Source organism: Chironomus tepperi, unplaced genomic scaffold, assembly GCF_022539635.2.
Source record: "Chironomus tepperi strain 1889 unplaced genomic scaffold, CSIRO-AGI_Ctep_v1 contig_388, whole genome shotgun sequence".
Classification (NCBI taxonomy): domain Eukaryota; kingdom Metazoa; phylum Arthropoda; class Insecta; order Diptera; family Chironomidae; genus Chironomus; species Chironomus tepperi.
In genome coordinates, this window is record NW_027226510.1 from 419181 (window position 1) to 434705 (window position 15525).

Sequence of the window (15525 nt, forward strand, 5' to 3'; positions counted from 1 at the left end):
TGTAGATGAGTTGCATAATTACTTGGATCTAATTAAAAGAATTGTCAAAAGTTTCACATTTTTTTTTTAATTTTTCATACAAAAATTTTAACTAAATAAATTACAAAATTTTCAATTCCAGCAATGACACATTTAGATAAGTTGCGCATATGGGGAAAGCAAATTCGTGTGATGGCAAGCAAGCATCAAGCCGTTCAACTGCCAAAAGAAGGACAACCTGATGCTGGATTAACACGAGATTATTCACAAAATCCATTGCATCGTTTCAAAAAGCCCGGTAGTAAGAATTATCAGAACATTTATCCTCCATCAGCAACATTGCATTTAAGTAACATTCCGTAAGTATAATAAGGAAATATTACATGATTAAAAAACCACAAATATTGCTATTCAGCAATGTAATAATGAATATTTTTTTTTCGTTCGATCTGCATGATTGCATTTATTGAACGGAAAATATTTGTAGAGTAAGGAAGAGAAAACAAATTTAAATTAATTATTTAATCCGCTTTAAAGGTGCATTTTCATATCCCGAATAGCACAAATTGAGTATCGTACACCTTGGTGGTGAGGTACAACCAAAACTGTACAAACAAACTGTTCTTGGAATTTCCAAAAAATTCTAATGTGCCACGGTAAACAGTTTGGACAAAACTGGGTTAGTCGATCAAAAATTCGGTTCCAGACCGGCGTGACTCTGACTTGATATCGGATTCGTTTTACAATTGGGAACCATGTTAGACTCACGCAGGTCTAGTGCTGAATTTTGGATCAATTAATCAATTTGTGCTATGGCGCAGTTCACATATTACGTTTAAGTTCGTATTAAGTTCAACTTTTAGAACCTGAGTCAGGAGAAGGAATCTGGAGGTCAAGATGGAATTTGGGAGTCAGGAAAGGAACTGGAGATCAAGAGGAATCTAAAGGTCAAGAGAGAATCTAGAAGTCAGAAGAGGATCTGGGGGTCAACTGATAGTCTGGGGGAGAGAAATCTGGGTATCAAGAGAGAATCTGGGGGTCAGGAGGGAATAGGGGGCCAGAAGGGAATCTGGGAGTCAGGTGGAGATTAAGAGGTCAAGAAGGAATCTGGGATACAGGAGGGGATCCAGAAAAGTCACGCCTTACCCCAACTTCCCCTTAACTTTGTACCACGATACGTAAACAGCGAACAGATTGCAGATTATGTAGAGATTATTAATGATTTCTATTAGTTATAAAATTCTGCTAGACTGCCGCAGTAGATAAATTTTGTCTACAATTTTTTTTTTGCATATTTGTCATAAATAGTCTATTTTCTCAAAACAAAAAAATAACAAATTGTCGACAGCTGCCAGTTCTGGTTTTTTTCCAATCATTAATAAAAAATTGTTTGAATAATATTTTTGATCAAAAATTATGTAAAATATCACTAAAGTAATCAAAAGTGACCGACTGAGATATATATTTTTTTAAAGATTTATATCTTTACCTTCCATTTTTTTTGGGGAGTGGGTAGTTCAAGAAAGGAATGTTTATTTTGCGATTACTCTATAATTTCTTAAAGAAAAAAAAATTCAAGATTGTCTAAGATATAATGTGTATCTTATCAAAAGATTTTACAATTCGCATCAGTATCCAAGTTACCTCCTTTTTTTCTTATTACCCGAAAAATGTTTTTTGATCCGCTTGTAAACATCTAAGTAAAAAGAATTATTTTGGAATCCTAATTTAATAGGGGTAGACAAATTTTGTTGGGATTTTTTTTTCTTATTTCTGAGAATATTTTTTATGTCATTGTAACAGGTTGGAGGAAATGCTTGAATTTAAAGTTAAAGACTGATTTAGTGGACAACTGTAGGAAGTTAAAAAGGATTCAAATTACAATTTGCAATTCCAATATAGACTAGTGTCTATTATGTAATAGTAGACTAGTGTCTAGTATAGAGTAAGAGAAGCTTAGGCAGTCGCACGTGTGCTTGAGGACCATGTATGCCTGGGTTTTAGGCGACTGCGTGTCGTAAGCTGCGTAGCTAGTGTCTAGTAGACAAAACTAGTTTCTAATATAGACTAGACTAGTCCTTGGTATAGACGAAACTGGTATCTTGTATAGACTAGACTAGTGTCTTCTATAGACTGCTTAGACTAGACTCGAGTACAGCAACATAAACAAATTGTAAACTGAATGAAAAGAAAACAGGATTATTATAATTTACGAATCCGCTTAAATTAGTTATTTACTACTTTTTAATTAATATAATTTCAAATATTCTAAAATCGTAAGACGAAAACTTTTAAGACGATTTGATGCTTTCCTAGAAAATTGTCTACAACTTTTCTCTAAATCGTTGATTTATTTCTCACTTAAATAATTAATTTCCAAAATCATCTTCAATGTCATTGCAAAATTATTACTCAAAATTCATTTTAATTTACAAATTGTCATGTAAATATTTCTTACTCCACTAACTGTAACCACGTTCCAATGTGAAGCTTAGTTTACAACAAAATGCTTTCCATCACACGCTGTTACTAGCTCAGTCAACTAAAGTTGACATTCTTTCAGCATTATTTTGTGCCAAGTGGCTTTTAGACCCCCTGGTCGACGCTTCCTTTTAAATTCCAACTAAGGAAGAAACTTGTGAGTCTGTTATGATTCTGTCCCAGCAAAGACATTTTCTTTGACATTCTTCTTTCGAAGCGTATGTCCTATCAAGCGGTACTAAAGTAACTAGTTTAAACTAACGTACAGAAATTACGTAGCACTTAGAGTAGTGTTGTTTAAACTTTTTTAAGACATGGAACACTTTAGTTGCAGAAAACTATTTACGGCAATCTTGAGCTTATTCTACAGCACACTAGTTTGGTCAACAGAAGCATACAGGATCGATGGGGAAAGATTACAATTTGATTACGGAATGCAAGTTTCGATTCATGATTTTATTGCAAATCGTTACGGTGGAGGATGTAACAAAAACTATTTTTTAAAGTCACGTAGCTTCCAAACATCCCCAAACCATCATCATCCAAAGGAATTCAAGATAGTTTAATCTTAACTAATTTGTTATCTCAAAAATTTTCTCCGTAAGATCTTTTATTGCTGCATTACATCTCTTAAAATTTGGAACATCCATTCCATTTCTTCGTCTTCTTATTCTACATTATCTTCCCCCATTTACATTTCTGCTCAGTCATGAACCGCTAATGACCATAAAGAGAAGACACATCTTATTTAAAAAGAAAAGTTTTCCATTTAAAATGAAATAATGGAAGAAAAATATAAAAGAAAAACAAATTGTTCTCTCATTTACGGTTTTCCTTTTTCTTTTTCTTTGCCTTTCACATAGCAATGTGGTGGTGGTCGCAGTGTGTAGATGGATGGAAAGAAAATGGCAAGGGAATTAAATGTATTATGAAGATGAACTGCCACCGCCTCGCATCTGTGATTTATTTTAAACGTAAATTAAATTTCTTAAACACATTTTTCTACTTCTTTACTTCATTTTTTCGTGAATGCTGTGAATGTTGAAATGAAATGAGCGGAGATAGATAGGGAAAAAAATGACATACGGAGACGAAAAATATTTAGAATTTCTTTATTGTAAAATGTGACAAGGCATAACGCTTCGTTTCATTGCCGTTGGTATGAATTTTTTTTTATAAGAATACAACAATAAATGAAAGATTTTTTTTGTAGATGACTTAGGCGACAAGATGATATTAATTAACTCTCGTGGATTCTCTCTTTTAAATAGGATAATATTTTCATATTTATGCGGATGTTTTGAGGAATTAAATGAGGACACTTAGCGTTAAGAGTTTTTTAAAGAAAATTTGATGAGTTTTTCTTTTTTCGGGGAAAATTTAATTTTGCATGAAATTTTATGCTTTTCAAGTTTGACAAGAACAGCACAATATGTTCGCTAGGCAAGGCTAACGTCGTCGTACGGAATAGACAACTTGACATAATGTTTGCTTATTAACTAGGCCTACGATCAACTAATGATATTTTGCTTGAAAAGTATTGTAAAATTTGTCATTAGTCGACATTCGGCCTTGCTATCATATTAACTAAAGATTATGTCAAGTTCAAGTCAAGTTGTTCACTTACTGGCTTACGTCACTGACCGTACAGATCATCTGTGATCCATGATCTCTATTAGTTAGTGTCTGAAACTAACTCTATCGCTGGCCAATTACCAGAACCAAATGCTTCACTTTCTCTATCAACAGCCTCTCTCCAAGAGTCCATACGCCACCTTCGTGCAGTTATTCACTCTGATTTATTAACGATAAGACTCAAAGTTGCCATTACGATACTATGACAACTGATTTCGATACAATGTTCTGACTAGAAATGCGGTTGTTCGCATTGTGCAACTCGAGAAGCAATTATGAATAAGATTTGGCTAAGAAACAAAGGTCAACATTCTCTGAATTTTAGATGCACAGGATTGCAGCTTTGGATTTTACATTCTCGAGTGGACAAAAATAAATTAGAACTAGCCATCAATTGGACATTAACTTGCCATCAACTAGTTATACCGTATTTTGGTGCAATCTTGCTTATAGTGCGTCCAAGACTACAGACCAGCTGCTCAGTTTCAAAATAAATTTTACTGCATAATATAGACTAAAATTTCAAATCAGCTCTAGTATATTGAATGCAACAGGCTAACTCTACAAAAAAATCAATGAATAATTAGTTATGAATGTCTGAAAGAATAATCACCGGTTTTCATATTTTCTGGGTTGTTTCATTTCATTTTTTATTACATTCACACCCCCTTGTCTATTCATAGAACCTATCATGGCATGTCATTCTTTTTTAAAATTGAATTCATTTTTAAATTCTTTTTCCGGGACGTAAAATGTGATTTTCTTCGTGACCTTTTTTACTTTATATAATTTTTTTTGTTGCTTTAATACCTTTACACAAAAAAATGCTGTCTTTAAATGCTATGACGGTAAGAATTTAAGTGAATTCCATTGCACGAAACTCATCAGCACAAGAAGAAACATGCCAAAAATTATTGAACAAAGTGTTGTAATAAATTAGAAGATTATTATATTAACAGCACAGACAGTTCAAAGGTCCATTAAAATTTTAATAGGAAAAAGACATGAAAAAAGATTGAAAGGAAATGGTGGGAATTGAGCATCTGTTAAGCTCTTATTGCAACATTCAACTTTATTTTCTACTATTTATTTAACATGCTTAATAGCATTAATAAAGAGGCTCTTGGCTAAATTGTTTAATATTTAGAAACTTTTTATCATAAAATGTATGGATATTGTTGTAATTTACCTTGAAGATTGTGGATATTAAGTGATGTATTCGGAGGCATGTTCAGGGGTATGTCCAAGAGCGTGTTCAAGGGAGGAGGGTTTTAGGGGTCAAACTTAACTTCTCCCTTTTTGAAATAATTGCTCATTTTTCTAAGATTTTTCAAGGCGAGAAAAAAAAAAAAAAAGTAACCAATTGTGGTCTAGGATATACGGTTGATGGCATACTAGTGTGTCGCAACACACAGGTTGCCCACCACTGCCATCATTCAATAAATATGCCCATAATTCAAATTAAAAGCATCCCATCTCAAACTAAAACAAGAAAAATTCAAAATTTCCGATCAAAATTCAAAGAAAAACTTTTAAATCACTTTTTAAAGTTGAAACTAAGACAATTTCAGTCTGTACTAAAAAATCAAAGATATTCCTACATATTTTGATGAAATAATTTGTTTTCTCTTCCAAAATAATAACTTATAAAAACTTATATTAAGTTCAAATTTTTTCTCATTTTTATTTCAGAGCTACCGTAACTGAAGATGAAATCAAAGAAGCATTCTCAAAAAATGGTTTTGAAGTTAAAGCATTTAAATTTTTCCCGTAAGTAATTTTTTGATGATTGTACAAGTTTGTATGAAATAAGATAAATAATAATTTTCGAAGAAGTTGAAAGCAAAACTTTATTTGGAAAATTTTGCAAATTTTCTAATGTTTTGGGAGATTTATTGCTTTGTAACTTTAAAGTGTTCTTTTGACAAGTGCTGTTGTCTAGGTGTCTGGATAGGTTACAAAAAAGTTTCGAGTGCTACTTTTCTAAAGATGTCTGACAATTTTGATATTTTAAAAGCTCGACTCGACACAATATTGCAATTTTAATTCTTTTTGAAAATAAATGAAGGGAATTTTGTAGCCTAGACTCAATATTGTCCAAGCTGTGTTCTGCACGTGGGCGTATTCATGGTAATTTTGAGGTTAAGTTCCTCCACCACCTTCCCAAATTCTTCAATTTGCTAGGGTTTCTCGTAAAATATCCTTAATTATTTTTGAGATCCATACAAGGGATACGATTGATGAATACAATAGATGGATACACTCCTGGTGCTGTACCACAGAACAAGCTAAGGAATGTCGCGAATAATTTTTAAATTGTCCAAAAATTTGATGTGAGTCGAAGTGGGGAAATGGTTAAATATTGTAGTTTATCGACAGTAATGTCACCAAAAGTAGTTCTGATTCCACTTTAAACTGTAGATCTAATAAGTGGTAATGTGCGACACCCTGACTCGTTAAACAGCACACCGCAAATTGCCTTAGCGTAGCTCTGGATCAATTAAAGAACCAAAATTTAAGATCGCAAGCTTAATGCTTTGTAGCTTGAACAAATCTCAGACCTAGACGACAACAGCATTTTAACAATTTAAATTCATCCAATAAATGTCAGAAAAATCCCTAAAAACTTTATCTCAATTTCAGGAAAGACCACAAAATGGCATTGCTTCAACTCGGCTCTATTGAAGAAGCTGTTCAAGCTCTTATAAAGATGCACAACCATCAGCTATCTGAATCGAATCATTTACGTGTCAGCTTTTCAAAATCAAATATCTAAACAACAATTTATATCAACATGTGGATATGGCTGAAGAAAATAAAAAAGTAAAAAGTAAAAACAAATCAAGAATCAGAATTAAAAAAAAAAATATGGGAGAAAGAGATTTATTTAACAAGTAAATATAATGAAGTATGAGTGAACATAATACATATAAAATATGCATATTGTCAATATATTGATAATATTAAAATACAATCGGGATCAAATCATCATTCTTATCAACTTATAGCTTCGAATCTTTATATATATAATACAATAACTTACATTATAAAACTATGATTAAGTGAAAAAAAAAATATCAACAAGTGACAAAATATAAAAAAAAACTTATAGGCAGGATATCGAACTGATCTGATTTTTTACACATAAAAAATTAATAATGTCAAAGCGATTGGTTTTTCATTGATTTTCGATTATAATAAATGCACTCTACAGGCAAGAACATAAAATTTGATTATTATGGTATAAAAAATGTATGATAGATTTAAACAGAAAAATAAATTAATATACAGTAATTGAAGAAATTGAGACTTTTTGATGTGCAGAGCTCGAAGTCGTCATGTGGTCATGTGGAGCTGGAAGTCGATTTAAGTCGACTCAACTCCATATAAGATTCGAATCGACTTCTAGTTCTGATTTTATGTAAAATTAGAATTTTAAAAACTTGAAAATATTTGCTAATTTGTCGGATTAGAGCAGTGTTGTCCAAACTGTGTGTCGCGGCACTTTTATCCGCGAGAAATACCAAGAATGTCGCATGTCGAGTGCAGCTTTGATTGTGGTTTACCACAAAGGTGTGTCGTGGCACAAAAAAGGTTGGACAGCACTGGATTAAAGGCAGCTTTAGGACCAATATAAAAATAATAATGGACAAGTTTTTAAAATTCTTTATTTTACACAGAAAATCCATCAATTTGAAGATCAAAAGTCACAATTTCTTCTTGTATTTTCTAGCAGAAACTGAGAATTGTCGCATTGCATTTGCATTGCCAAACACCTCAACATCCTCAAACAAACTGCTAGACATCTTTTTTATTAATATTGGTTCTATTATTTTAATTTTATCATGTTAATTGTTAAAACATTGTTTAATTAATATTATTATATATTTCATGATTAATTTTTATCCGTAACTAAGTAATATTTAATTGACAAGATAAGATGAGAAAAGTAATGAAAAAAGTGTTTAAAAAAAATGTGTTGATTAAGTATTATGTTTTGTTAAATAAAGAGAGAATAACTAAGTAAATAAATAAAAATTTAAAAAAAATATTCATGGAAAATACGTTTACAAATTTATAAATCAAGTTGAACAAATTTTTGTTGGGATAAAAATGTCGATAACGATGGAAGTAACGAAGATGATGGAAATTGTCATTCAAATGTATTGATTTAGTGTAAAACTTAAGTGCTAAAGATAATATTATTTTAGTAGGAAATTTGGATGAAATCTTTATGTATTTTGTGGTGTCTGAGCAGAGTGGAATCTGAGTTATAGATGCATATACAGGCCAATCTGCCAGTGTCAGGACTAAGGCCTCTGTGGCTGATTGAATAGGCAACAAGCTGTTTATCTGTATCACTCTTATGTGAGTGCGAGGGTTCAATTCCTACCAAATATCGATGTACTCATAAAAGAGTGAGAATTCTTGAGGTTCAATTCCCATCAGAGACCGAACTCTCAATTATTATATAGAACACTATTGTCATAAACTGTATGACGCGGTACAGAGTGTCATCCAAATGCCGTATATGGGTTCGGTCGAACAGAAGTTTGGACCCCACTGATATAAAAGTGTTGCTGATAAGACAGGGATTCTCACAATGCTCAAGACATTCTACAATATTATTGGCTGAATTGAAATTCTCTTAATCATTAATCAGATTAGAGAATCCAGAGAATAATAGCTCAATAACAGTACAAATCCAGATTTCAGTCTACACCAACTCAATACATTTCAACATGAATTTTCTAAAAATTAAAGAAAATAATAGAAGAATTCCAAAAACCTAAAGAACTAATTTTCTCCACCTTTCTCAAAACACCTAAATTTGTTCACAAAAATGCAAGCATTTCCTATATTTCACCAATATACACGCGACAAAACAAAAACCTACAGAAGAACTCAAAAATGCGTTTAATAATTTATTCACATTGCATTCCTTTTTGATCTATTTTATAATCAACCAAAAAAAAATAAAACTAGAAATGAAGTAACTCATTTTTTAATTTTTTGAAAGTAAGAAGTCAGCAGATAAATTACGCGCGCTAAGTAAAATCGATATTTAAGAAGAATCTAGTAACAAACTGAAGTAAACTCATGTTGCAAAAAAATAAAGAGAAAATAGCATGAATAAAAAGGAGTGAATGCATTAAAATTTATATCACAATTTGAGATGTCCCTAAAGCATTATTAATAGTGCTTACACGATAACGTATAAAAGTACATAATAGAATAGATAAACACCAAAAAAAATATAGAGAAAATGGGAATCTCTCAATGGAACCATATTTTTAAAAACTTCCGACTTATATGAAGTTATGTATTAGCTTGCATGGATGCAAATGGATTCACACTAGACATACACAAAATAATGTCTGAAATAAAGTATATATTTCTTGATCATTTAATGCAATCAATTGAATGGAATACATGGGAGCACGTTACTAATTATATTTTCAGAAAACATTAATAAAGACTTGAACGAGAATATTATAACGAAAATGAGAGCCAAAATTGGGAAATTTATATATACATACATATATATCGATCTATTACTAAGTAATGGATATTGATTGACAAAATTTGTGAACTTCATTATAATTACTTTGACCCAGTTTTTAATTCCCGAGTGATGGAAATGAAGAAGGTTTGGTTTAAGCTCTTTTATTGACACTAAATTGAAGCCTCCCCTAACATACAAGCATATAGCTCAATAAGCATGCAAATGAGCCAATGAGAATGCTCACCAGGTATCGTAAAATGCTTATTGAGCATAAGTTAGGGCTATTTTGGGTAGTCATATTGACGCCAAACCAAAGCGCATTCCATTTGGTGTTAATAAGCTCCACAACGAAGCCTTCTTCATTTGTGTCACTCGAGATTCATATCCGAGCTAACTAAGAAAAACAAAAACAAAAAATTGTGCATGATGCAGGGATATTGCTAGACAAAAAAACCATTCCTTAAAAACAATTCACAGGAAAATTTTTACAATTTACCATCAATTTCGGGTCGAATAAAAAAAAACATAAAAAAAATTTGTAAATGGGGTTTAAAAAGTAGACTTTTTTTGAAGCTTTGAAGATGAACATGAAATTTATTTACATGACAAGCTCAGAACTGTAAACGAGAATGATTATGATGAAGAATATAAGATGAATTAAAAGGATAAAAAATCTCTTACAAGACAGTTCAATAAAAACACACAAAAATGAGATAATTATCAATGATGACAATCATTCAAACATACAAAAAAATAATAATAATAATAAAAATTAAATGAATCTTTTGGATAGTTCTACAGCTAAATACAGTTTGTGAAGTTTATTCAAGCTTTTCTTTTATGATTTCAGAAAACAACCCGAACAGACAATGAGCATTCTCACCTAAATGAACGTGCTCACGAGCATAATCATGAGCATGCTCCTTGTCTGTTCGGGTAAGTTTGGGAGACAGTTTTGCCTCTAGATAGATAAAAATTCATTTTTGTTGTGAATAAAACGCTTTCATTGATGAATTAAAATTTAAATTCAAAGCTCATAATGTTCTTGCAATGATTATAAAAAAATTAACCTAGCTCATTTTAAAAATTCGAGAAAAAATTTGATTCAATAAATGAAAAATTCAAATTACAAAAATCAAGTTCAGTCTGTTTTGGATGAAATATATCTCAATGGCATGTCAGGCATGTTGACTTAAAAAATTGACAAATTTAAAAATTCAGATGAAATTTCATGAATTTGTAGTATGTTACAATGATAGCAATTGATAACGAACTGCACGACAAGTTTGCAAAGGCGTCTCCTGATAGCACTATCCTAACATGCAATGAGTATATTCACTTTTCAATCAATATAATTGAATTTGCTCAATTTTGTGAGTATATTCATATTGTTTGTTCGGTTTAACGGATGAAATTGATCCACTTTTGTGGCAAACATTCATATTGTTCAACTCGGGGACTCACAAGAATACCAATCGGTAGTGGACAGAATTTAGGATCACAAGAAAATACATTACTTGATTTAAATAACATTTAACTCAATCAAAAATCAGACTGAAGATTATTATAACAACAAAATAACATCTTGATTTTTAGCCAAATTTTAAAATTCTCGTTTTTTGAGTCAATTTTTCCTTGTTCATTACTAAATTATTCGTGGATTAATGTCGATAAATCTTGAAAATTTCTATGATTTTTTAGTAGATTCCATAACTCAAAGCAGGATTCGTGTAAAAAGCACTAGTATGCAATTGTCGAACCCTAGCTCGAAGTCGTCTCGAATTTTACATGAAGTCAAGTTGATTTCTTCATTCAAAATCCGAGTAGATTTCTAGCTTTGATAGATTTGACATAGAAATTATGAACAAATCAGTAACAAACCATAGCATACAAGCATCTGCCCAATGAGCATCTTACGGTACCTAATGAGGTAAAAATGGTTAAAAATATTCAAATTTATCGATAATTAACATCCGAATATCCATTACTTGATCAAATCTATTGTATTTCTTCTGTAGAACTAAATAAGTAAACAAAGAAAAAAAAAGTAGAAAAAAGGTAAAATAATAATTTGAAGAATTTAAAATTTACATTGTGCATTACAGTATAATAATTGTAAGAAAAAATTAAAAGAAAAAAATAACTTATTTGAAAATAATAGGAATATTATTAATAAAATAATGAAATATAATTGTGTAGATGAAAAAGAAAAAAAAATTAGACAGTAAATCATATTTAGGATGAAGGATAAGGAAAAAAAGAGGATAGTAGGGTACTAAGAAATAATAAACAAAAAAATGAACGTAAAACTAATTAAATCTCATAGTAAGAAGGAATAAAAACCATAATAAAGCACTCTCTGGTGTCAAAAGTAATTGGATAAATTAAAGATGAAAAAAAACTTATATTTAAAGATGATTTTCTTAGAATAAATAAACATATTGATATATTTGAACAAAAATTTGAAACAATCATTAGAAAATAAGTTTTATATTCTTCAAGAAAGACAACTTTAAAGGAAACAAAAATAAATAAATAAAAAAAAAAGTGATTTATTAAATAGCTAAAATATGTAACATGACAAAGAAGCAGCTATTAATGATGACTTCTTTAACCATAGTTACTCGAAATGCAAAAACTTAAAAAGTTCTATTTGTAAGAAATAAAAATGAAATCAAGGCTAAATGGGCACAAACTTTTGAAAAAAAAAACACTAAATAAATAAATAACTTTATAATTTAGAACCTATGACTAATCATAGATGACTCCACGTGGTTTTTATTTTTATTCCTTTGAAGATTTCATTTTTTTCCTACATTTTTGTGCAATTTCATTCTTGAAAAAAATTAGATAATATAAAAATTAAAAATTTCAAATTTTTCAAATTAAATAATCCTGTAGAGAATTATAAAGAATTTTTAGAGCAAAATTCATGAAAAAAATAAAGTTAATTTGATTTCAAAATGTGCATTTTCTCATGAAATTTAAATTTATAAAAAGAAGTATGAAATCTGTCAATTGCATGGATGCAGAATAAATGCAGCCAAAACATGAAATTCCAAGATAAAAATAAATAGTTTGAATTAAATACAACGTTGACTATCTAGAACTGTAATTTGTTTATGTTTGCTTGAAATTTTTTTGTTAAAATTATCAAATTGGTTCAAATTTAGGGAAATTATTTTGTTTTTGTGAATTAAAAAGCTCTGATGAAATGATTAGTACTCTTAATGGACACTTGATGGCTTTATTGTCTGGTTAATAAATAGCCTGAGCAGCATGGCGTACATTGTATGTCGTTAAAGCAATGCTACGAAACCGTATCAACGGTAAGACTCAAAGTTGTCCTAACTACACCTAGACGGCTAATTTCGATACATATTTAGGGCGAAACGTTTGATTCGCCACATTGAGCCGCTGCGAGTTTAACTAATTAGAGATTTTATGGAAAATTCCGATGAAAATGTCATTAGTTTACTGTTGGCCTAGTTATTAACTAGAGATTAGTATCCTTGTGTCCACTTGGGTATGCTTCTGCTTGATTCAAAAATCTACTTTTCTTAGATTCATTTGAAAGAATTTAATTGAATTTGAAAGTTTTGCAACTTTTTCATGAATTGAAAAAAACCAACAATAAAATTGTCAAGACAAAAAAAGGCTTAAAGTTCCGTACTAAAACTAATATAAGTTCATAATTCAACATTTAAATACTAAAACAAAAATTATTAGTGCAATAAACTCTCGGAGATTTTTCGTTCGCGTGTTAAGAGAAAAAAAAAGTTAAGTTCATGATTGTTTAAATACATCTTATGTGCAATATTATTGAAAAATATTTTTATTCTCTTTCTTCAATAATGACTTTTTGCTATGTCTTTTATGGGATTGAACTCAATTTCAATTAGAGTTCTTTAGAGCAGAGCTTGAAGTTGACTCAAATTTTGTAAAAATTCATAGAAAATTCAAGTCAACTTCAAGTTTTACTTAAGAGTATATCCAGAAATTTCATCAAAAGATTTGTATGCCTGGATAACTCCCATGTGAAAATGCTGATGCAATACTAAACTACAACACTACTTTCTTATCCATTTACTACCTAAACTACAGAATAGGTGAATTTTTAAAAACTCAAAAAAGTGAAAAAAACATTTAAAATAATTAGAACAAAATAAAATAAAAAAACAGGTATAAAATGTTAGGAGAGGATTTATTCTTTTTTTCTAAATGTGAATTCATATAAAGAAAAATAAGAAGAAAAAAAAAATATAAAACAATTGATAAAAATGTGATAAGAATGTGAAAGTTATTTGAATGGTTAGCTTGATTTACTTATTTATAAGTAAAAGAATTATCTTAGTTATTTTCGGACGGAATTAGTTGACAGGATGACATCCATCCACCAACTAATTATTATAATTTGTAAAAAAAAACATTAAAAGTTCTCAAGAAATGTCAAATTAAAAGATAAAAAGAAGATTTGGATATTTTCTTTTCAGATTATTAAGACACATCAACAGCCCATAATCTCATATAACTTAAGCCATTCAAAAAACAAATCGTATTTCACCCAATAGAAATGACTATTATTAAAAAAAACATAATATCTCATCATGAAGTAAAAAGAAGAAAAAAAAAGTTGTTAGCTTTAAAAGAAAGAAAATAATTATTATATCAATCCGAGGATTTAAATATATCCTCAGTAGATGAAAATAAAGTAAAAATATTTTTCAAATAGGTACATTTTTCCAGTGAAAAAGAAATGATAAAAATCAGATTTTAAAGAAATTTAATTTAAATTTTTCATTGTCATTTAGATTATTTGAATGATTTAGACAGAATTGATGAATTGTTTGAAATTTGATACCAAAAATAATTGATTTAAGTTCAGAACTAGACTTTATTTTGAACATTTTGAATTTTGCAATTTTTTAGGATCATAAAAATCGCAAAATAGCAAGATTTTTGTAAAGTTCGTCAAAAATTGCAGACTTGCATACAAAAAACGAAGACCTGCAGCCTTAGGTGAACTAAAAGTTACACCCAGAAAAGCATCTAAAATGCAGTTAAAATTGAAAAAAAATCACAATTTTTACCGAGGCATGGTGAAGTCGGATGAAAGATTCTTTTGTACCGGATGATCATGTCCATTTCTGGATTTTTAAGATTGCGTCTGACCCACCTAAAAGGCTCACGATGTAGAAGTGGCCAAAAATCGAGATCCAGAGCATCCTGACTCAGATTTCAAGCCAGATACTACGAATCTTCGATCATTCTCTCGTCATGTGCTTTCCGGGCTTTGATTTTAGGTTTAATAACTTATTTGTTTCCTCTTCAATATGAGGCACAAGCCAATTATTGAGAATCATGGGAAAAAGTAGAGTGCTTGCAGAACTAATGTTCAGAATCCTTAGACGAACTATGATGAAGGGTCGAAAATTACAGGCACATCTGAACTTCAGCAACCCCGAAAAGAACTGTACAACTAGAAAAAAGGTTCTCACTCCAACAAGAACCTCTCAAGTTCCACAAATTGAAAACAAAAATCCAAAAATGTTGAACAAATCATTCAAAAATCTAAATGACAATTTGAAATTTAAATGAAATTTTCAAATGAAGCCAAATTTTTGGGAGACAGTATTTAGCTTAAAATTATATTTAACAAAAAACAGAGTAATGTAAAAAAAAAAATATTAAGAAAAAAAAAGATATTTTCCGAAATTTAATTTTCAAAAAAAAAAGATGGACAGGACAATGGAAAATATTCAGAATCTGATATAAAAAATGAGATCCTAGAGTGTAAATATAATTGTGATACATTAAACTCAAAAATCCATTGAGTAACTATTTAGCTATCAACTATGGAGTATTTGTATTAAAAACTCAAATCATTTTGGTCTCTCGGACTGGTCATTTCCAAAAAGAATGTT

The 15525-nt window shown here is 30.1% G+C and overlaps 1 protein-coding gene across 10 annotated transcripts in view; it reads left to right on the forward strand.

Moving 5' to 3' along the window:
- heph (polypyrimidine tract-binding protein 1 heph) overlaps positions 1–15525 on the forward strand; it is a 128530-nt gene that overhangs the window by 107631 nt on the left and 5374 nt on the right. For 6 of the 10 annotated variants that reach the window (XM_070648130.1, XM_070648133.1, XM_070648129.1 and 3 more), the window contains 3 exons: positions 122–338; positions 5788–5865; positions 6739–14424. In XM_070648130.1, the coding sequence (XP_070504231.1) occupies positions 122–338; positions 5788–5865; positions 6739–6871 (428 nt within the window). In that variant the 3' untranslated portion in view covers positions 6872–14424. Of the gene's footprint in view, positions 1–121; positions 339–5787; positions 5866–6738; positions 14425–15525 lie in introns of those variants that run through there. The other 4 variants (XR_011544971.1, XR_011544972.1, XM_070648127.1 and 1 more) reach the window with 4 other exon arrangements.